Source organism: Rhineura floridana, chromosome 7, assembly GCF_030035675.1.
Source record: "Rhineura floridana isolate rRhiFlo1 chromosome 7, rRhiFlo1.hap2, whole genome shotgun sequence".
NCBI lineage: Eukaryota > Metazoa > Chordata > Lepidosauria > Squamata > Rhineuridae > Rhineura > Rhineura floridana.
Window position 1 is genome coordinate 82123929 of NC_084486.1, and position 24043 is coordinate 82147971.

General features: G+C 44.0%; 1 protein-coding gene across 1 annotated transcript in view; it reads right to left on the bottom strand.

Annotated features, from left to right (window-relative positions):
* CFAP58 (cilia and flagella associated protein 58) overlaps nt 1–24043 on the bottom strand; it is a 160971-nt gene that overhangs the window by 86209 nt on the left and 50719 nt on the right. Inside the window, exons 11-13 of the mRNA XM_061634391.1 lie at nt 14876–15022; nt 6227–6367; nt 5733–5956 (exon numbers count right to left, since the gene is read on the bottom strand). Coding sequence (XP_061490375.1) covers nt 5733–5956; nt 6227–6367; nt 14876–15022 — 512 coding nt within the window. The remainder of the gene's footprint in view (nt 1–5732; nt 5957–6226; nt 6368–14875; nt 15023–24043) is intronic.

Genomic DNA, 24043 nt, shown 5'->3' on the forward strand with positions numbered 1-24043 from the left:
TGCTTAGAAGCACAGTGATATTTAATTCCCTAAAAGTTATTTAGCATTTGTAGATAGCTGAGAATTAGTAACTTTTCTATTCAAGGCAGTAAAGAGATCTGTGAAAGTTTGAATACTCTTTCATCCACAAAAATTAGTCCAATAAAAAAATAGCACCTTACCTATTTTATTGTTCTTATTATTTACGACTAGCAGAGTAACTCTCTAGAGCAAACTTTATTAACATCAATGAAGTTAAGCCAACAGCATAAATCTTACTTAACAGAAGACAGAACTAAATCCTCTTTTGCCAAACCAGTAATTCACTGAAAACAGACCGTTGGCCTCACCTGAAAGGTGGTTTTCCCAGGTATCATGCCATCACATAGGTGTCCGAAGGCAAGAATGTACTAAAGTCAAGACCTGGGCTGCTCCTGCCCCTCCCACTCCAGTTCATTTGTGACAAGACTGAAGTAAGATATCTGAGCAACAGTAATAAATAGAACAGGCAAAACAGCAAGGAAAATAAGGCCCATTGGAGTGGATGAGTATGATGATGAGCCCAAGGTACAGTATGAATGGTGGATATGAACATGCCCAGGGTCTTTGCCAGCAACATAGCGTCCACCCCTGAACGACACATCAGGAGTCGTACCGTGTCCCTGATAGTTGCAATCTGCTCTGGTGATAGGAAAACCATGGCCTGAACTATGTCCCACACAGCTCTCAAGTGCTGTAAACGTTGCATAGGGGCTAAGTGACTCTTTTCGATGTTGGCCAAGAATCCATGGTCCATCAGGGTTTCGAGAGTGCAATGAACGTGAATCAAGGCCTGATCCCTGGATTCCACCTGGAGCAGTACGTCACCCAGATACAGATAAATATGGACCCCCTGGAGACAGAGATGAGCAACCAGGATGACCATCACCTGGGTGAACACTCTTAGAGCTGACAAGAGACCAAACAGCATGGCCCAATATTGAAAATGTTGCTGGCCGACCGCAAACCCCAGGAAACAACTGTGGGCAGGGCAGATCAGAACATGGAGATATGCCTCCTTCAGGTCAATGGAAGCCAGGAAGTCCCCCTCCTGCAGAGCTTCTATGATTGAGGCTAAGGACTCTATGTTGAAGCACCGGTATCACAGACCTGTTCAGAAACTTGAGGTCTAGAACACCCCTCCATGAAAGATCTCTCTTGGGAACCACAAATAAGACAGAGTAGACCCCTGCATAACGTTCGGCCAGCAGCATTGGTTCTATGGCCACTATCTCGAGAAGGTGTCATATGGCTTCCTCCATTATCCTTCGCCTCTCTTGAGAATGGGGAAAAGGGTAGGAAAGAAATCTGTTTGGAGGGTAACCAAAACTATCTCATAACTGTGCCATATGAGATCTCAGACCCAAGAGTCCATCAGCAAATGTAGCCACTGTTCTGCATAATGCAGTAATCTATGTCCAACAGGAATGATGTCAGTATTGCCTCTACTGACAAGCTCTCCTTTCAGTTGATGAAGATGAGGGACCTTGTCTTCCCTGGTGCTGAGATTGGCCCTGGAATCGTTGTTTGGGCCAAGTTCCTTTGGAAGACCAAAAATCAGTGAATCAAAAATCATAGCCTCTCCCACCAAGCCATGTTCCTTGGAATGGCTGAAAAGGACGGTATGGAGTGAATCTCCTAAATGACCTCCAGTCCTCCTTTTCGTTTGTGGCTAAGACTGGCTTCTGCTTCTCCTTGGGATCGACCAATACTGCTTTGAGGGCTTCTTCTCCAAAAGCATTGTCCCTGTGTATGGTGCTGTAGAGAGATTGACTCTGGCCATGGTATCTGCATCCCAGTGCCAGAGCCAGAGTGTCCTCCATGCAACTACTTTGGCCACCATAGCCCATGCTGCAAACTGAGTCATGTCCAGGGTGGCAACAGCCATGAAAGCAGCTGACTTGTGAAGCTTCACAAGAACTCTTCTGAGTTTGGTGGGGTCAGGATTGGGTTCGTTGATAAATTTGTCCAACCACATCATGGAGGCTCTGGTAAAAATCGAAGCTGCACAGGAAGCCTGGATGGAATAGGCAGTAGCCTCGTTATTTATTTTTATGAAGTGCAAAGTCGAGTCTCTGTTCAGACGGATCCTTGAGCTGGGAGTCCCCTTCTTTTGGAAGGACAGACCTGGGCACCAAACTTGAAATTGGGTCATCCACTAGCAGAACGTTCAGACGATTCATAAAGTCTGGAGCCAAGGCATAGTGTTTGTTAGACAGGGCTGAAAACCGTCAAGCATGCAAAGGTTGAGCCCAATCCTCCTTAGCCAGCTTATCAATGGGATCTGGAACAGGGGAAAAATGATCCAACAATCTGGGGGTTCTCAGAACCCTGGCCCCCTTCACTGGGGAAGGCGTTGGTTTGGCCTGCAGAGATAGGAGACCCAGAGTTTCCAGCAGTTTTTGAGAAATAGTGAAAAGTAGTCTGTTGAGTCAAACAGGCAGTAAGAGGTATCCTCCTCCACCTCTGATTCACCACTCCAATCATCTCCCTCCGCCTCAAGTGGAATTGAGGGACCCCTAGATCCGTCACCTCACCTCCAGTTCTGCCCCTGGTAATGTCAAAGGGATTTGGTGAGAGTGCTCGAGCTTCATCTGAACAACAGTGATGAGTAGTAGTGCTGGCGCAAAGTTGCTTACAAGCCGATCCCTGAGAGACTGGCACAGACTGGCCCAGAGAGTTCACATGTGGAAGCAACTGTGCTTGTGAGAAAGTGCCCAAAAGGGCATCCTTCAGCTGAGAGACAAATTCCGGAGTCAACTGCAACCCCAGCAGAGGAACATGTGTGCCCATCTGGGGGTCCAGAGTCTCTGGCTGCATCTGTTGAGGAAGATATGAGACAGTTGCATCAGGCTGGTGAGAGACTTGGGCCCTAGCCATTGAATTAGATTGAGTCTGAAGATCCAAGGATGTCTGATTAGGGAAACCTTTAAAATCTTCCTCCGATGACCCTGCAGGTGAGTGACAGAGGGCTGTTAATCTCTCCTGACCAGTCTCCTGGCCTATAACAGTGGCCGAGGTAGAGGGCTCTTCCAGCGAGGTTGGAAATAACACATATCATGCTCGCCTAGCAGCTATCTGGGTAGAAGAGTGTTTAGTTTTGGCCACAGCCTTGGAATGGTGCTTAGAATCCTTGTGTCTTGTAGACTTGTGTTGAGGCTGTGCACTGCTGTTCTGCAACTGGTGCTTGGCCTGCCTCTGGTGCTTGATCTGCCATGTTATACAAGCACATGAGCGAGGGGTGCGGTATCTTTATTCATTCATTCATTCATTTATTATTTGATTTATATCCTGCCCTTCCTCCCAGCAGGAGCCCATGGCAGCAAACAAAAGCACTAAAAACACTTTAAAACATCATAAAAACAGACTTTAAAATACATTAAAAGAAAACAACTTTAAAAACATTTTTTTTAAAAAAGCTTTGAAGACATCTTTAAAAAAAGATTTAAAAACATATTGTTTTAATAAAAGGTTTAAAAACATATTAAAAAGCAATTCCAACATAGAAGCAGACTGGAATAAGGTCTCAACTTAAAAGGCTTGTTGAAAGAGGAAGGTCTTCAATAGGCGCCCAAAAGATAACAGAGATGGTGCCTGTTTAATATTTAAGGGTAGGGAGTTCCACAGGGTAGGTGCTGCCACACTTAAGGTCCATTTCCTATGTTGTGCAGAACGGACCTCCTGATAAGATGGTATCTGCAGGAGACGCTCACCTGCAGAGTGCAGTGATCAGCTGGATATATAAGGGATAAGACAGTCTTTCAGGTCTGGTCCCAAGCTGTATAGGGCTTTGTACACCAAAACTGGAACCTTGAACTTGACCCAGTAGCAACTCTTTAGTCAAACACACGCACTGGAAGAGGGGTGCAGTGTGAATGAGCATGGGTACAAGCCCACGAATGAGGGGAGCAGTACAGCCCCCAGTGCACTTCTAGTGCTGAGGTACAATGAAGTAGGAGCCCAGATGAAATAAGAGCCCAGGTACATGCACACAGTAGGAGGGCGTGGTACAGCTCCAGTGCACTTTCAAATTCTATATACACACACACACACACACCCTTAAACATATAGGTCGCTATATGTGGAGGGCACACTAATGTTTCTTAAAAGAGAATGATTAAAAACACAAAAAGGCTAAAAAATCCTTTTAAGAAAGAGCGGGGGGGAAGGAAAACAAAATGGCAGGCGCAAGTGGTTGAGGAGGACAAGAAGCAAGAAGCCATAAAAATGGCAGGCAAAATGGTGGATGTTAGACAGGAACACCAACTACTCAAAGTCACCACCACCGCAAGCTCCGAAGAAAATTGCAGCCACGAGCTCCAGATGGGTCACAACACAAAGCTATGCTGCCCCAGGAGATGACCAGAACCGCAGCTGCGAGACCAGTATCCACCGCAACCCCAGCAATTGACCGGAGCCACTGCCGCGAGCTCCAGTATGGTCTCCCAGGACTGCAGCCACACCCCGGGGTGTAAAAAGTGAGGGGGGGCACAGGAGTCTTTAAAAAATCCTCCAGGGCCACAGCCATGAGCCCCGCGGGTTAAACAGTAAGGGTTGAAGATGGATTAATACTCCTTAGGGAATGCAATCGCGAGCCCCATAAGGGAAACCACCAGCTCTCCAGGACTGCAGCCACAAGCCCCATGAGGGAAGCAGCTGGCAGTTGGCTCTCCAAAATAAGGGGGGATGCGCGGGGCAGCCGCCTCCAGACCCAGAAGGAGACTAGGGAGAAGAAAAGGTTTTAAAAGTTTTAAAAGTTAAAAGGTTGGATAAAGATGAATTCTGCAAAGGCTAGGTAAGACCCAATGGGAATTAGAAAGCCCTGCACTTTTACACTCCTCACACCCTCCTCCAGCACTCACTCTCCACATAAACAACTCACAACACGTAGATAAGAACTGCCTTGGCCGAAGGCAAGAATGAACTGGAATGGGGGGTCAGGAGCAGCCCAGGTCTTGACTTCAGTACATTCTTGCCTTCGGATGCTAGATGGCGCTATAACCCACATGATGGCATGCTACCTGGGGAAAACATTCATTTTTTTCAGTCTATTTTCTTATAAGCCCACAGTGACTATATAACGTTTTCAAAAAGGACAAAATATGTCTCAAGTACAGCAAGGTCTTTTTTCTTTTTTAAAAAAAAGTGTTAGCACAAAAAAGGGAGAGGTGTACCAAGCCCATAAAAGTTTGCTCTGAAGTAAACACAATCTTCAATGAAAACTTAAGCAAATCTTTCCACTAGATCAAGCCACCTGATAAATCTAGAAGGACAAAAAATTGAGAACATATTAAGGCTTGTTATAAATATGTCAAATGTTCTGTTTCTACTATGAATTATCTAATAAAAAGCAGTTGTGCTAATGTGGGTCCTGGGCCCCGCTAAGTAGTTCACTGAATTGTGAACACCCTTCCTATATTTGTCTATCAAGCTTTATGTTGTAGTAACTTAAACAAGGTAAACTTTGGAAGTGAGATAGTTTGATTACCAGCAACTTTTCTTTAAAATAATACTGCTTTTTCCTGCCTATCGATTGGTTGATTTGTTTGAATTTAAATTTAGCATGTGTATGAAATCAGGTGAAGCAAATCCTTTTTTGAAATAACTTACACGTCAACACAAATCTTTGTCATGCATGAAAATAAACATTCCTCAGTGTCTTAAAAGCAGTGTCATGGCCATAGCCACAAGCAAAATTGATTCTCTGTTTCTACCTGAGTTCTTCCACATTAGCTACGCTCTTGCCAAGTATCGCCTTCTCCCGACGAAGTTTCTTGATCTCTAGCTTGAGGAGACGGATGTCTTCCACTCTTTGCCGGTACTGCATTTCTCCTTTGTTCAGAATTGACTGCTGGATTTTGATCTTCTCATACAGAAGAGCCAATTCATCATTGCGGCGAACCAGCTGGCTCCCTAGAATGTCTCTTTCACTAATAACCTAGAAATGAGGCAGGCCAAGGCAAGATTCTACAGATGGGCTGAAAGTATGAAAACTGTCAGTCATAAAGCATCAGGGGCAGTATCTTCATCAGCAAAAAGCAAAGCACCATAATGTTGCATATCGTCAGTAAATAAGAACATTATTGGTGAGGGTCTGGGACAAGTTGGCATCATTCTGTTTTACAACCCTGTGTTATATTCAGTGGGTTGATGCTTCACTTATGGCACATTTGAGTAAGTCCCACTAAAGGGTACTTTTGTTACCTACCTGATCTAATTCTTTTTTCTGCCTCATCCTCTCTGCATCAGCTTCCGAAATAATTTTCAAGAGTTTTCTTTCTTCTTCCTCTTGCTTTTCAATAAAATGTTTAGTCTCCACAGCTTGTTGTCTCATTTTAAGTAGTTCACTCTGATAGAAACAAACAAAAACAAAAGACCAAAAAAAAGGAAAGAAATTGTGTTTACTAACAACTTTCCACTTCATAAATCTGGGAATTTAGGATTATTAAGATTTAGAAATCTTGCACTCTTGCTTAGTTTCTCATGTTTTGTTGGATTTAGCTTGCTGATTCTCAAGAGCAAATGACAAATACCACACAAATGCACACTGAACTCTTATAAAAAAAGTTGTATAGGTTGTAAGCAACATGGGCACCATCTTTGTACTATATGTCATACCTTAGAGAAATGTCAATGTAGTTTAGGATGAATTTGTATCTCTCAAGTATTTCTTAAACTTTAGAGGGAAAACATGAACAGTGTTAGATACTGGAAGATTCAGTTACTTACAGTAATAACCTACCACTATCTTTACAACTCATCAAACTTGTCTGGAACTGTGAAATTATAAATTTTCTGACATTATTCAAATGTTGAAACTTTATGATCACTTACTTGGAAGTAAGCACTACTGAATTCAATGAAACTTATTGCTGAGTAAATACACATTGGATCTGACTGAAAATCACACAGGATGACTGACAGTGAAATCACCATTATCAGACACTTAACAGCAGTATTCATGCAGTGGACAAGAAATACTCAGCACTCCAGTACCAGGATCTTCACTCAAGCACTCAACATTTTTATAGCATGCTTAGAACATGAAGAACTCTTAACACATAGATCCTAGTATCAAGAGTTGAACATAAATAAAATTATGCAAGGAGTAACAATTGGTTGACAGAGAGTTGAGATGATCCTGTTGAGTGAAAGGAAACAGAGGGGGAAATTCTCACCACAACTTTGCAAATAATAGGGCTCTTGATTGCTTTTGTATTTAGCCAAATTGCAAGTATAACTCTATCTATCCTAGCATACATCTTAGGTGCTGTTTATTGCTGGTAACCCCACAAGATGTGCTATTTTCAAAAAACATATTGTTGTGAGTTTGGGGATTGGAATGGATGATTCCTGTGGGTCCCCTTCCAGCCTCTGATTTGGAATCATGTGCCCTGGGGTGAAGGGCTGGCTCTGATGGAGTTTCTTTTGTTAAGCTAATAGAGTGGCCAGGTTGTTAATGGGCCTATTAGGTGCCCAGCAACTGGTGAATGGGCCAGGAAGATCCTTCTGTCACTGAAACTCTTCGGGAGAGCCTCCCCCCTACCCCGGCGGCTAGCAGAGGTTTGGGCTTTGAGTGTGTTTAGAGAGTTGTCGAGAGAAAGGCTGGGAACTGGAGGTAGGCAGAAAGCTGTCTCTCTGCACCATGGCTTTAGGATGCCTCCTGTAACACCGATGAGAAAACTGGATATTGGACTGCTGATGCATTGAACCCCTCCATCGTAAGCTCAAGTTGGAATGTGTGTAAATAAATAAACCATATTTCATAAAGACACCACAGTCTCCACTGACATTCTTCCCAAAGGAAACCAACCCTGGATGAGCGCAGGGACCCCTGAAATCTCACCGCTCGGAGACTGGGGAGGCGCGCAACAATATTGACTCCATGCCAAGGTAGCAACTAAACATCATGTGATGCTCAAATTACTTTGTTAAAGGGGCTATTGCTTTGTTAAAGTGATAGAAATGGAAAGGCTCTTTCTACTGATTCCAGGAGGGAAATCTCTTTAAAAGCAAGCAACATTTGGGACATATTGTATTCTCAGGACAGAGTGATTTTAAGAGGCAAAGACATTAGACTGTGCTCTGTCACAACAGATTCTGAAAAGGGCGATACCAACAAATGGGAATGCGTGTTTTGTCTCTTGAGAGAAAGCAATGCACAACATTTTAAAAAATATAAGTATGATGAGCAATGCACAACATTAAAAAAAGTATGATGAAGCAAATGTGACTAAAGCAATCATTTAAGTGGACATGTAGAACTGTTCTGCTGTACTAATAAAATACCTTGTTCTGCTGTTGTCTTCTTTAATATAACTTTTATTTTCCCATATGCACAATATTTGCATCTCACTCCATTTTGGACGGTAAACAAACTCCATCAGCAGAACAAAAATGGATGCTGCCTAGTATTAAAATGCAATCAAGAGTGTAAAAGTAGTTGCCTGCAAGTGTAAAACTGCTCATGTGTTCAGCAACACTGAAACATTGTTAATATCAAAATGTAATGCTTTATGTCACAAAAAATGCAACTTGTAAACAAGATGTAGCTTTAGATGTTGGCAGAAGTCATTGAAATAAATAAATACTGTGCATTAAGTGCACAAACCTCTAAAGCTGCATTGCAAAGTAAAAAGCAAACCACTGACAGACAATCCAGAGCCCTACGTTAAGCAGAAATCTGAGAAGTGTCAGAAATCTTGTGCAAAAAATAAACACAACGGTGTGATCTAAAGTCCTTCATATACAGGGTCTTCACATTCCTATGTGATGAGAAACACAATGCATCTGTAAGATTTCCCACTAATCCACTGGATCCTGCCCAAAGTACCAAAGACAAAGGCAGAAGTTGCACACTAGGGCACAATAACATAACATCTCATCCACAGCTTTTATTGTACACATGTCATTTGGACTGGAGTTGGAAAGGAGGCAGAGAAGCAAGGAGGAAGCCCTAACACTCTAGGTGTTTAGCAGAAATTCTATGGGCATCAGAGGAGAATGCCTTCAAGCCAGGATAGGCCACAGATACAAATGCTACTGAATAATTGAACAGATAAAAAGAGCATAGCAATCAAGCTGCTGTCAAAGTGTTGGTGGATGACTCCACAGTGACAAGGCAGCATTAGAGGCTAGTTAAATGAGACAGTTTTGCACAAGTAAGGTTCTGAATATTTTCTCCATAGCTGATATAACAACTCTCAGACAGAACAGGAACCCAAATTCATCACCACTTTACAGAGTTCTATTGACATCCTGTCATAACAGTAACGTGCTGACAATAGCTGAAAACCTACAGACTCACTGGAGCATAGCACAAAATTGTGAAAAAGAAAGCAAAGCAAAAAGTAACAAGGAAGGGGTTTTCCCCTTTAGTTAAAATAAAAATGACCTTCTTTGGATGCTGTTTCTCTTGATCTTAAAGAAGAAAATTGGACTGAACTTGGGAAAGCTACATATGATGCAGCCAGATTCACATCCAGTGTGTTCGAATAAAATATTTTTTTTCCTACATTCTTTTTGATTTAGCACAGATTGATGGTTTTCCATGGCTCTTCAATAGTAAATTTCTACCCAAGCAGCACTTACAGAGGCTTTGTAGCAACTGGTTATTTTGAAATGAAAAACTAAAATTTCTCTGTATGTAAGTATCCTTTCTTCTTCCTTAAGAGAGAAAAAGCTAACTTCACATAGCATTTCAAAGGTTAATTGTAAGTATTCATCAAAAGTCTCCACAGAGACAAGTCTGTTCACATGATCAGCCTCCCAGAGTTAATGATTCCAGACTCATGGATCTCTCCTCTCCAGATAAGGGTTTACCTCCTCAATCCTCTGGGCCTAATCCCCATAATTAACCAGTTCAACTGCCTCTCTTCCGATCCTTGATCCTCTTTTCCCATAAACAAGTCCCTAGATGAGGTCACTGCCCCAAATCAGGTCACAGCCCCACCTTATTCTTAGCTTACAGAGCAATTCAATCCCCCCCAAACATGCCATGCTCTGTGTGTGTGTGTTGGATTAAGCAGAGGTGTCTCTCTGCCCAGCTCTCCTGACACAGATGGCATCTCACCAGCCACCAAACGCTCAAGTAGAAGACACACTTGTGGAATCCTCACTGGCAGGAGCCAATGAAAAGCCCTGAAATGGAGCATTCCAAAGGTGGGGAGTGGTGGAACTGACCCAGTCAAAGATCCACTGGATCCAGAGCCAGTCTTACTGCTGTGGCAGAATAGCATCAAGCCTTATCAGGACAAGACTGTTGCACCAGCTTGAAACTGGCAGAATCATCAGGTCTAAATTGGGCCAAATCATTCTACTCCCTGCTGCCATGAATAGCAGGGTTGCAGAATTAACCCCACCACTCCTCAAAGCCCTGCTGGCAAAGGGTGGATCTTGGATTGCACCCTTAGTCTAATTATCTAATGATGAAGCAGCAAACTCAAGTTATATTGTAAACATTTAACCATAGAGGTTTCTGCCAAAAAATGTCATCTGCAACTATGGTCAATGAGTATATTCACACTTTTAATAATAATGTAATGACAGAACTATCCAGTCACCAATAGTATAGTGGCTTACAAGCAAAGGCGGCTGATGAAACTAGAACTAGTTCCCGTTTAAAACCAACTTTCCAAGCACTGGACAAAGAGAAGGGCAAGAAATAAGTCAATAAATGTCTCCCTTCTTATTATCTGACCTATACTCCATTCACTGTCATATTATACAGCCACGAGAGTGGCTGTATACTATAGACAGCATGGATTTTTCACATTCTGCAATGTTAAATTGAAAATACCCCCATACCGTATTGATCCTTCCCATAAGCTCATTTCAAAACAAAATCTTACAAAACTTATAGTCCTACACTCAGAAACACTTGCTTAACAACCCTCTAAATTTTCATGGTGATACACAAAACAGTCAGAGAGAATCATGAGTTCAAAGTGTAAAAAGAGAGAGAGAAAAAACAGACCCCTTTTGGACTTTTTTCTGAGTTCTCATAATCTGTTGAAATTCATTAAAAATCAGCCATGTTCACAGAGTACCTGAAATTCTGTGACTGACCTTGCCCCATACTCTGACCTTCATCTTCTGCTATTTAAAAGTTTAAAAAAATGCCTGGCTGATTTTTAATTAATTTAAGAAATTTTGCCTTGAACTCAATGATAATGTCTGGCACACTCAGTTAGAATCAACTGTCAGTGTTCTAAAAGCCAAACTCACAGCTGCTGGGCTTGCCTAATCAGGGGACCACACCCACACCAGACTTTGATTTCATTTGAGACAGTCATGGCTTCCCCCAGATAATCCTTGGAAGCGTAGGCTGTGAAGAATGCTGAGAGGACACTCCTATTCTCCTGACAGATCTCCAGTGTCCAGAGTGGTTTAACAGTCAGCTGCTCTGACTGAAGGTCTGTGAGGGGAACAGGGCATCTCCTAGCAACTCTCAGCACCCTTCACTAACTACACTTCCCAGGACTCTTTGAGAGAAGCCGTGACTGCCTAAAGTGAAATAAATGTCTGGTGTGGATGTGGCCAGGGACAGCTTTGGTTTAAATTTGGGTAGGAGGCTGCATGTGTTGCTATAGAATAAAAAGGTGGGGGAAACCCTGAAAAAGAATGATACTGTTCACAATGTTTTCCTTTTGGAAAGGAAAGGGGCTTCTCCTCTGCCTAGTGCCCACCCACTCAATCAATCTCCTCTCCTCCCCCTCCCCTTCCTCCCCTTCCTGCCCTCCCCCTCTCCCTCTCCTCATCCCAAGCCCAGGTCAGTTTCATCGATCCTAAGCATGATTGCACAGGAGTAAACCTCACTGAACTCAAAAAGCATGCAAATGACCAAACCTGCCCTGCCTTCTCCTCCTCCTCCCCTTAGCCCCTCTTCCCCATTCTGTCCCCCTTCCTTCCCTGCTCCCTTTCCCTACCCATCCCCTTCCAATCACCTCCCCCTCCCCCATGGTCTGTTTTACCTATCCTAGAACTATGACCTGGGAGACCAGGGTTCGAAACCCCACACAGCCATGAATCTCACTGGGTGACCTTGGGCCAGTCACTGCCTCTCAGTCTCAGAGGAAGGCAATGGTAAACCTTCTCTGAATACCGCTTACCTTGAAAACCCCATTCATAGGGTCTCCATAAGTCGGAATTGACTTGAAGGTAGTCCATTTCATTTTCAAGCATGATTGCATGGGAGTAAATCCCACTGAACTCAATAAACATGCAAATTATCAAACCTACGCTCCTCCTGCTGCCTGCTGCCCACCCCCTCCTCCCCTCCCCACCCCCCATGGTCAGTTTCACCTAGGCATGATTGCAGGGGAGTAAATGCCACTGAACTCAATAAGCATGCAAATGATCAATCCATTCTCAGCAAACTTGCACAGGATCCCATTTCTTATCTCCCGGACTAAAAAGCAGAGAAATTCACTAATAGGCAAAAAACCTTGAGGTTTAAGAACATACCTATAGCCAACAGATATTTCTTTCAAACTTTGAAAAGAAGCAAGATTGGGCAGCTCTAGTGAATGCAGCAGGGGAACAGGAGACCTGACCTCCTCTCTGAGATATTGTACTGCCCTACAAATTTGTCAAAATGCAAAGACAATTTGGGTTGGTCTTCCACAGTCCAATCCACTTCCTGTGTAGCTTGGAAAAACGTGATAACATGTTACCAAATTCTTCCAAGCTACACAGGAAGTGGATTGGACTTGAAAGACCAACCCAAATTGTCTTTGCATTTTGACAAATTTGTAGGGCAGTACAATATCTCAGAGAGCAGGTCAAGTCTCCTGTTCCCCTGGTGCATTCACTATAGCTGCCCGATTTCCCTGCTTTTTAAAGTTTGATAGAAATATCTGTTGGCTATAAGTACATTCTTAAACTACAAGGTTTTGTGCCTATGAGTGAATCTTCCCTTGTTCATAACACCCTTCCCCCCCTCCCACTCAGTCACAATTGCTGAGACATGGAGTAACAAGCACAAGCCAGTCAAAGGGGAAAAGAACAGTAAGCAGAAATTAATATAATCAGTGAGCCCAACACTACTTAGAGATTTTTATTATATTAAGTGGCATATAAATAAATAAGCAAACATTAATCACAAGCAATCCTGTTCTTAATTGTGGTGCCCAGATAAGAGCTGGTCACAAAACTCATCACTTTCAGTAGCATTTTCATCAAGGATAAAACCTCTCCACATTCCCATTCTAAACATACTATACAGTTCTTAATGACAACCAATGTGAAAAGAGAAAAAAAATTGTACCCTTGCCTCACACCCAAATCAACAAGCCTAACTACTGACAACAACCTCTCACAAACAAAGAGAAAGTAGCCCCCATCAGAAAGTAACCGTAGCACCAAAGCTAGAAGACACCAGATGTTGATATGTATTTGTTTATTAACAACATGTGTAGATCATCCATAACAAAAAGTTCTCTGTGCAAATATATAAAAACAGTTTGAATATAAAATGAAACATAGATTCACAAAATCTAAAGCAGTCTGAAGCTGAAACCTTAGTAGCAGAGATTAAAATCAATATAAAAGAACTCACAGCAGCACTAGAACACAGCAGATTTGAACATTTTAAAAATCTAAAGATTGCTAAAAGATTTTGAGATTAAAAAGGGTTTTTTTAAGCAAAAACACTTGGTAAAATAAAAAAGCTGGATCAGACAGTGCTCTGGGAACCTCCAGTAATTGAACCATATTAATGGATTCTAACCTGGGTTCTGTTAGACTTGGCCTGAGACTTCCTCCACTTGTGATCTAGCTGCCTCCAATCTTGCTTTATTGCCTTCAGTTCTTGTGTACGTAAAGGAGCTGTATGAGCTCTGCTTGGAGGAGACTTTCCCAACCTTTGGTCCCCAGATGTTGTTGGACTACAACTCCCATCAACCCTAGCCAGCATGGCCAATGGTCAAGAATTATAGGAATTGTAGTCCAGCAACATCTGGGGACCCAAGATTGGAAAAGTCTGGCTTAGAGGGTGAGGATGTTTAGATGAAATCACATCAGCCACCCAGGTCATCTTTATATCCCACAGAGCGACTAGGACTCTGACAGGAATACCAGCCATACCAACAGGAAAATCCCCCAGAGCTCTCTGTAAGCCTTCAGGGACAGAATGATTTTCATAGGTACCCCACCCTTGCAGGGGAGAAAGGCTGCTGAAAGCCTAACCTTAGTAGAAAGCAATCCAACTATGACTAGCTGGTAGATGTTGAATTCCACCACCACCCCAACTTTCACCTGCTTGATCAAGTGTCTCCTGCCATGTGTAGAGACAATGACATGTGGGGACAGCCCAATAATAGCCATGGAAGTCATGAAGCCCTGAGACCTCAGCACGGATGTTGAGATCCCCCAGCACAATCAACTTGGGAATCTACAACACCAAGTCAGAGACCACCTTAATCAGCTCAGACAGGGAGACAGACAGCAGCAGAATGAGCAGTACATCAATATATCAAAATGGGCAGGGCTTCTCCTCATTTGGGCAATGGAAGCACAGACTCCCAGCAATCCCTGCTTTCACTGGCAATGACTGCTGGAAACACTGTGACAATGACCAACACCACAACATCTGTGTTAAACTGTAAATGTTCCACAACAGCACTAGTGCAGCACCTCCTGCCCTTGGTCCACTCCGAAGGTCCACTTGAAAGACCAAATACATTTTGATGCTGCTCTTCAGCATCTATTGGCAAAAAAGCAGAAGTCTTTTATATGTTTGCTGAGGAAGATACACATGTATTGTCAGTCAGGAAATTTCTGCCTATTCAACAACTTAACACTGATTCCTTTACCCCTGATGAATCCTGATGCACTTTTTCTAATGAAAGTGCCTTACCTTTAAGGCTTCTTTCTCTTTTTCTATCCGCTGGTGGTCCAGATGCACTTTCACAAGGGCTGCCTCTTTAGCAGAGATCTCTTCTTTCAGCTGATCTACCTGGTGAGTCATAATCTTCAGCTTCTTTCTCATTTCATTGATTTCATCCTAAAAGGAAAGAATTAAGTCTCACTATATATATGTAACAATGGCCCCAAAACAGTTGCAGATATAAAATCCACCCTTTTTTCACAATAGCCATACCCTCCTTCCCACCCCAGAACTAGTCACTGGGAAAGAAAAGAAGATTTTTCAATAGTAGGAGGTGGACTGATCACATGTATCAGCTACTTCAAGACCTAGATGGTGAAAAGTGGTATATGAGTTTTAAGATGAAATAAAATAATAATAAATAATTAAATGAATAGCATTTGTTTTTATGCCCACCAGGAGCTTATAATACTTATTTGAATATTGCAAACTCTTCCAGTGAGTGAGGATTACAATTCGTAAACTCTTCTTTCCCTTGAAAAAATAAATCAGGGCTAAGCATGGGACAAACCTGAGTTCCAAGCTACCTCCCAAAGCCCCATTTAGAAGTGTGACCTCTTTTGATAATTATTATACTCATGGGTCACAAAAAGCTCTCTCCAACTGCATTTTGAACAATGGTGATATGTATGTGTATAAATTTTATTATGGTCATAGACCAGCCAGGAACAATGGCGACAGAAAACAACTCTTTGGGCTGTTAAGCAGGGATTGGTGCTAATCAGGTTCCAGTTGACAACTACATTTGTCTTTACAAGTCTGCCTTTGACACCTGAGATGTGTGCTTTCAGGACCCACCCTGTTCCTTTGATTGCAATTTATTTTAACTGTTTTTAATACTGAATTTAAAATTGTTGTAACCCATCCTGGGACTTGTTGGTGAAGGGCAGGTAAAAAATATAATAGTGCTTTAAATTATAACCAGCTGTACACACATTTTGTAATATTGTATTTTATGGGAAGCAGACATTCATGTGCAGTTCAAGTCCTTTTTTCTATGTGTAAAATCTCCACATCAGCAAATTGCGAAGTGCAGAAACCATTTAACTGAAAGGAAATGTGTCAGGTACAAAATCTACCATACTAACAACAGCACCCTGTAGTTTAAGGTTTGCTGCTTCCAGTGCTAACAAGATTATTAACAGCAACTAACAGAATTGTTAGTATTATGCCTAAGATTATGCTCTGTTCTTAAACTGTTGAAAGTATCAAGAAACGGTGTTACTACCCTTTCTACATTTCTTCCATAGAGAACTGACTGCTCTCAGAAGTAGTATCCTGGGCTAGATGCCCACTGATATTCCCAGGTGTCACTTAAGAATATCAGAACATTGCTTGCTTTAGAGCCTAGGCTGAAGAGAACACAAAATAAGTAGGCCACTCTTTGCCTGAAAATGATATGGAACATTATGGGATGGACAATGTATTCAAAGCAATTACAGAAGCAATATATATTTCAAGCAGGGGCAGCCAGCATAGTGGGGTGATGCTACATCACTGCTCTCCTGACAGCAGCATTGTTGTTGCTTATCGGGACAGTGCAGAGGTGAGGCGGGGCAGTGACAAGCACACCGACAAAGCCAATTTGGCACAGCCACCAGCACACCTGCCCTGCCCTGTCTTCACCACTGTTCTGCCATGCCCCTGCACCGAGCTGGTAAGTGCACGTGATGCTCCTATGGAGAAATGGTGTGGCACTACTCCACCACACTGACCTCTCCCGATTCCAAGCAATAATATATGTAGATACAGTGATGGGAAAAGATTCATTAGCTGAATTTCTGTTTGTCATGTTTAAAGCACAGGCACACTCTCAGAAAAAAAAAGTGGCAATCCTAAATAGTACTCCAGTGATATCATGGTATAATATAACTAATCAGAACTCTGGTTTTTACTTAGGTAAATGCATTGTTTAAAAAAAAAACACCTTTGAAACTAGAGCTTGTCATGTTGATATACATACCATCACTCATGTGAGAAGAACATGAGAAAACTGAGTGTAATTCTTCTATATGGCTTACAAATGCTCAGGAAGAAAGCCAGCTATTTTAAAAGTTGGTATGCACATATGTTCCCAGACTTACAACTTTAATAATGAAAAAAAGAAAGGATCGCATGAATTTTGCAAAGGTGAGGTTACACTCATTTAAATTAACAAGCAACAATTTCCAGGATCAGAACGATCCAAAAATGTGAAACTATCCTAGCAAATACTGAAATTCACCCAAGAACTTCTTTATCAAAAGATTTTACTGTGTCTGAGTTTATGATACCCTGGAGATCAGAAGCAGCGTGTGCAGGGCTGGGCAATGGGGGACTCTTCTTTATTAAATAATCTGAAAATGCCTACCAAGAGCTTTGCTTTCTCACACAAGTTTGTGCCAATTAAGCTTCTATCCCAAGAGAGATGACAATTCTGCATAGTTTTTAAAACAAGACAATCTTTGTTTTCATGGCTGGCTGGCCTGTTACTGATCTATGAATGATGGTTTTATTGCTATACTATAAAAGGAATACTTTAACCACAGATATCTTCTCATACACCTGAATTTTGCAATTAATTCAAATTGAATCATCTTGTTGTCCCACTGTTTTTAATTAAGTTAACACTTTACAGATGCCATGATAATCACTCCATTTGGGGCAGGACTCTCCTCCTAGTCAGGTGCAAACCCATGCAAGAAATCCCATAGTCAAATTTGAATTATGTTGTCCTCACCAGATCACCTTTGTAACTAACTAATTTGAGGGGCTAGCTTTCCCTCAGAAAACATTTTTTGTTTTGCAGAAGTAAGCCATGAATTTTGTCCTACCTGTTTCTATGACAGCTTTTCTCCAGAATATATAGAAAATAATTTGTTGTTTGATATCTGTTTATACATTTAATAATAATAATAATAATAAAATTTTATTTATGAGTCACCTATCTGGCCGAATTAATGGTCACTCTAGGCGACGTACATTTACATAGTAAAATACAATAAAAACCAATGAAAACCAAAACAGTAATTAATTTACCAATATTAAAAGCAACCTACCCCAGACATCCCATAGGCCTGCCTGAACAGCCAGGTCTTCAAGGCCCGGCGGAAACCTATCAGGGAAGGGGCATGGCGAAGATCAAAAGGGAGGGAATTCCAGAGGGTAGGGGCCATAATCGAAAATGCCCTCTCTCTGGTCCATACCAGCCTCGCTATCTTAACTGGTGGGACCGAGAGAAGGTCTTGTGTGGCTGATCTCGTCAGGCGGCATAATTGGTGATGCTGGAGGCGCTCCTTCAGATAAGCTGGGCCGAAACCATATAGGGCTTTAAAGGTCAACACCAACACCTTGAATTGGGCCCGGTAAACAACTGGTAGCCAGTGTAGATCTACTAACACCGGAGTGATATGATCACGGCGACGGCTGTTCTTAATCAAACGTGCCGCCGCATTCTGTATCAGTTGTAATTTCCAGACCGTTTTATTTATTTATTATTTATTTATTTATTTATTATATTTCTATACCGCCCAATAGCCGAAGCTCTCTGGGCGGTTTACAGCATAAAAACATCCAGTATACAATTAAAAACATATATCAACACATTGAAACAATATAACAAAATAACTAAACATAGTTAAACACATGGACAACGACAGACACAATCCTAAAATGTTAAGTATAAAAACGTATTAAATCAGTTAAAATATTAAGCTGTTTAAGATGTTAATGTTAAAATTACTAAAATTAAGATTGTGAGTGATAGATGTAGGTGTTAAAAGTAGATATTAAAATGTTAAAATGCCTGGGAGAACAAGAAGGTTTTTACCTGGCGCCAAAATGATAACAATGTTGGCACCAGGCATACCTCATCAGGGAGAGAATTCCATAATTTGGGGGCCACCACAGAGAAAGCCCGTTTCCTTGTTGTCACCTTCCGGGCTTCTCTCTGGGTGGGTCCCCGAAGGACAGCCTTTGATGTTGAATGTAGTGTACGGGTAGGTTCATATCGGGAGAGGTGCTCCATCAGGTATTGTGGTCCCAAGCCGTGTAAGGCTTTATAAGTGAAAACCAGCACTTTGAATTGAGCCCGGAAACGTATAGGCAGCCAGTGCAAGCAGGCCAGAATCGGTGTTATATGTTCACATCTCCGAGTTCCTGTTAACAATCTGGCTGCCGCGTTTTGCACGAGCTGCAGCTTCCAAACCGTCTTCAAAGGCAGCCCCACGTAGAGAGCATTGCAGTAGTCCAATTTTGAGGTTACCAGTGCATGGACAACTGAAGCAAGGTTTTCCCTGTCCAGATAGGGGCGTAGTTGGGCCACCAACCGAAGTTGATAGAAAGCATTCCGTGCCACCAAGGCAACCTGTGCCTCCAGTGACAGGGATGGTTCTAAAAGAACTCCCAAACTACGAACCTGCTCCTTCAGGGGGAGTGCAACCCCATCCAGGACAGGTTCTCCCGTCTGGTCAGGAGAACCACCCACCAACAGCATCTCAGTCTTATCTGGATTGAGCTTCAATTTATTCGCTCTCATCCAGTCCATTACCGCAGCCAGGCATCGGTTCAGCACCTTGACAGCCTCACCTGAGAAAGATGAACAGGAGAAGTAGAGCTGTGTGTCATCAGCATACTGGTGGCAACGCACTCCAAAACTCCTGATGACCACACCCAGCGGCTTCATGTAGATGTTAAAAAGCATGGTGGATAATACTGACCCCTGTGGGACTCTATATTGGAGGACCCAGGGTGCCGAGCAAAACTCCCCAAGCACTACCTTCTGGAGACGACCCGCCAAATAGGAGCAGAACCACTGCCAAGCAGTACCTCCAACTCCCAGATCAGTGAGTCTCCCCAGAAGGATACCATGGTCGATGGTATCGTAAGCCGCTGAGAGATCAAGGAGAATCAACAGGGTTACACTCCCCCTGTCTTTCTCCCGACAGAGGTCATCATACAGGGCGACCAAGGCTGTCTCCGTGCCAAAACCGGGCCTGAACCCCGATTGAAATGGATCCAGATAATCGGTCTCATCCAAGAGTGCCTGGAGCTGATCCACAACCACTCTTTCTAGGACCTTGCCCAAGAATGGAACATTCGCTACCGGCCTGTAATTGTTAAGAGTTTCTGGGTCCAAGAAAGATTTTTTCAGACGTGGTCTAACCACCGCCTCCTTCAGGCAGCCAGGGACCACTCCCTCTCGCAATGAGGCATTAATCACTTCCATGGCCCAGCCGGCAGTTCCAACCCTGCTAGCTTTTATCAGCCAAGAGGGGCAAGGATCCAATGTAGAAGTGGTTGCAAGCACCTGTCCAAGCATCTTGTCAACGTCCTCGAGCTGCACCAATTGAAACCCATCCAACAAAGCATGACCAGACTGTGCTCCGGATACCTCATTTAGATCCACTGCTATAACACTGGAGTCCAAGTCCTGACGGATGCGAGAAATTTTGTCCTGGAAGTGCCTAGCAAATTCATTACAATGGGCTTCAGATGGATCTATCATGTCCGTAGGGCCAGAATGTAACAGCCCTCGGACAATCTTAAAAAGCTCCGCCAGCCGGCAGATAGAAGATTGAATAGTGGCGGCAAAATATTGTTTCTTTGCCGTCCGCACTCCCACTAAATATAATTTAGTGTAGGCACGTACCAGTGCAAAACTGCATCCATCAGGAGTTCGTCTCCATCTGCCCTCAAGCCGTCTCCTATGCTGTTTCATCGCTCTCAGCTCTGGAGTGTACCATGCAGCTGTATGAGCTCTACTCAGGAGAGGGCGCTCAGGGGCGATCATGTCAACTGCCCGGGTCATTTCGGTGTGCCACAGTTCGACCAGGGTTTTGACAGGAGTGCCAGCCTTATCAGCCGGAAAACTCCCCAGAGTGTCGGAAGGGAGAGCTGGGGTCCCAATCCCGGGGAGCTGGATCCCAGAGAGTTGGGAGAAGAGTATTCGGATGGATGGCAGAGGGAAGGGGGAGGAACTTCCCCCCTTTGGAGCGAAGACGAAACAGAGGAACTGCCAGTGATAAGGTTGCTTAGCAACGGGGAGCCTGAGCCCTCCCTGGACATTCTCACGCCTCCCCCTCTTTCAGGCTCAGAGCAAGAGAGGGAAGAGGGAGGGCTGCTCACAGCCGAAAAGCGGGGAGGCAGTTTACCATCAGCCCCTCCCCTATCCCCCATCCTGGAATCGGAAACTTCAGAAGAGGAGGGGGTGATGCTTCCCCCCTCACCGCGCACACGCAGAGAGCTGAAAAGACAGGAGAGAAGGGGGGGAAGGCGGGCAGTACCTGAGGGGCAGTTAAGGAGGAGTGAAAGATTGCGTGCCCGTTTGGCCCCTTCTTAAAGAACAGGCGGGAAGAAGTCCCTTGCTCTGTCAACTTTCTCCCAATGCCGCAGGACCTGTATCCCTGTATTGATTCATGAGAAAACGCAGTCTTTGTTTGGACATTACTCTAATAAAACACGAATTAACTACAATCGTTGGTCTGGTTCCTGAGTCACATCCTGGGCCTGACAGCTTGACAGAGCCACCTAAATCACCCTCAACGCTCTCTTCACTTGACTGGGACAAGATGTCAAAGGGAGCAGCGGGGGGGACGAACCCCACTCCTGAGACGGAAGAAGTGGAACTCCTGAGGACTAAGGTAGCTGATTTGCAGACGGATGTTCAAGCCCTGCTAGCAGCAGTCAAGGCGCTGAAGACGGATAATCAAACCTTGAAGGCCACGATAGACCAGATGCGAACAGCCCCTCCAGCTGCCGTAGTAAAGGTTCCCATTGGATTGCCCCCAAAATACGCGGGACAAAGTGATCAGTTGGCAACCTTCGTGGCTCAATGTGAGTTATATCTGGATGTCAGGCACACGGAATTTCCAGACGATGGGGCTAAAGTAGCTTTCGTGATTAGCATCCTGGAGGGAGAAGCTGCAAAATGGGTGACTCCGTATCTCGTGAGAACGGATACTGTCTTAGGAAGGTACAGAGGATTTATACAGGAGATGACCGAGATGTTTCAAGACCCGCAAAGGGCTGAACCAGTAGCGCGGCACCTAGGCGCTCTGAAGCAAGCTAAAGGGACTGTTTCCGAGTACACTAACGCTTTTAAAATTCTGTCCCAGGAAACTGGTTACAATGACGCCGCCCTGATGTTTATGTATCGGAGTGGATTAAATGCTGAAATCCTGGATGAGTTGGCCAGGACCTCCCCCCCCCCCCGCTGACCTACCAGGGCTCATCTGGCTATGCCTACAGATAGATCACCGGATGGAAGGAAGGCGCCTGGAAAGGAAGCAGGAGGTCCCGAGATACTCAGCCTCGGCATCCCACAACAAGACCCTTCCCACTACAGGGATGGCAGGTAATGCAACTGAGGGACAGGGAGGAGCTAGGCCAAGACTGTCGGAAGAAGAAAAGGAAAGACGACACCGGGAACGTTTATGCTTTTATTGTTCAAAGCCAGGCCATGTGGCCAGAGACTGTGGACTGAAAGGGGGGAAAGCCGAGCCGTCGGGAAACTAGAACACCCAGTCCACGTGCAGGCCGGTGGACTGGGGGCAGCATTGTATAAAGGCCCCCCAACGATCCAACCTCCCTCAAAGGGGGTGTTGGTCTTGCCTATTCGGATTACAACTTCCAGAGGAGTGGTGTTTAATTCCACTGCCTTAATTGACAGTGGAGCCTCCACAAATTTTATTGATGCAAAGTTAGTCAAGCGTCATGGAATTTCCTGGTGGAAACTGGACACTCCCCTAGCTGTGGAGACCATCGATGGGAGACCCCTGAAGTCAGGAGGGGTGACACAAGCCACGGAGGAAGTGAAACTTCAAATCCCTGGGCACGAAGAGTTCATTTCGCTATACGTGTCAGATCTCTCGAACTTTGAGGTGATTCTGGGAATGCCCTGGCTAGCAAAGCATGAACCCAAAATAAGTTGGAAGGAGGCGGTGGTATGGTTCACCTCACAGTATTGCCAGGAGAACTGTCAACCTGAAGGAATCAAGAACACCTTAGCGGGGGCAGTGCAAGAGATCGAGCAAGTGACCCTGCCGCCAAAGTATGAAGAATTCAAAGATGTGTTTGATGAAAAAGAGGCAGAGACTTTACCCCCCCACCGCCCTTACTACTGTGCGATTGATCTAGTGCCAGGAGCCAGCATCCCATCAGGGAGAATCTACTCTCTCACAGAGAATGAGAGGGAGGCCCTGAAGGAATTCCTGGATAAAAACCTGAGGCGAGGATTCATACGCCCCTCACAATCCCCTGCTGGAGCGCCACTATTGTTTGTGAAAAAGAAGGGGGGGAACTCAGACCCTGTAACGACTATCACGCATTGAACCAGATCACCATCCCCAACAGCTACCCGCTGCCCCTGATCTCAGAGTTGCTGGACCGACTGCGCTCTGCAAAAATCTTCACGAAGTTGGATTTGAGAGGAGCGTACAATCTGATCAGAATGAAGGAGGGAGATGAATGGAAAACAGGATTCTTGACCGCTTACGGACAGTATGAATACCTGGTCATGCCGTTCGGGCTTTGTGGAAGGCCAGGAATTTTTCAAAAATTCATGAACGACGTGTTTAGAGACTTGTTGGACACGTATGTAATCTGTTACTTAGATGATATCCTGGTATTCTCAAAGAACCAGGAAGACCATGACCAGCATGTGAAGACGGTGTTGAAGAGACTGAGAGAAAATCACCTGTATGCTAAATTAGAGAAATGTGGATTTGACCTCAAGTCTCTAGACTTCCTTGGATATCGAATCTCAGCGGAAGGCGTGGAGATGGACCCAGGGAAAGTAAGCTGCATATTGGACTGGGGCCAACCTGTCACCAAAAAGGATGTACAACGGTTTTTGGGGTTTGCCAATTATTACAGAAAGTTCATTCCAGGGTTTTCCAAATTAACAGCTCCTCTGACTGACTGTTTAAGGGGGAAGAAGAAGTTTCAATGGACAGAGAACGCCACCGAGGCCTTTGAGGAGCTGAAGAGAAGGTTTGCTACTGAGCCCATTCTGCGCTTTGCTGATCCGAACCGCCCTTTCGTAGTGGAAGCAGATGCTTCGGATTTTGCCATCGGGGGGGTCCTGCTACAATTAGACCAAGAAGGGAAGGAGCTGCACCCCTGTGCGTACTTCTCTCGGAAGTTAAAGCCTGCAGAGAA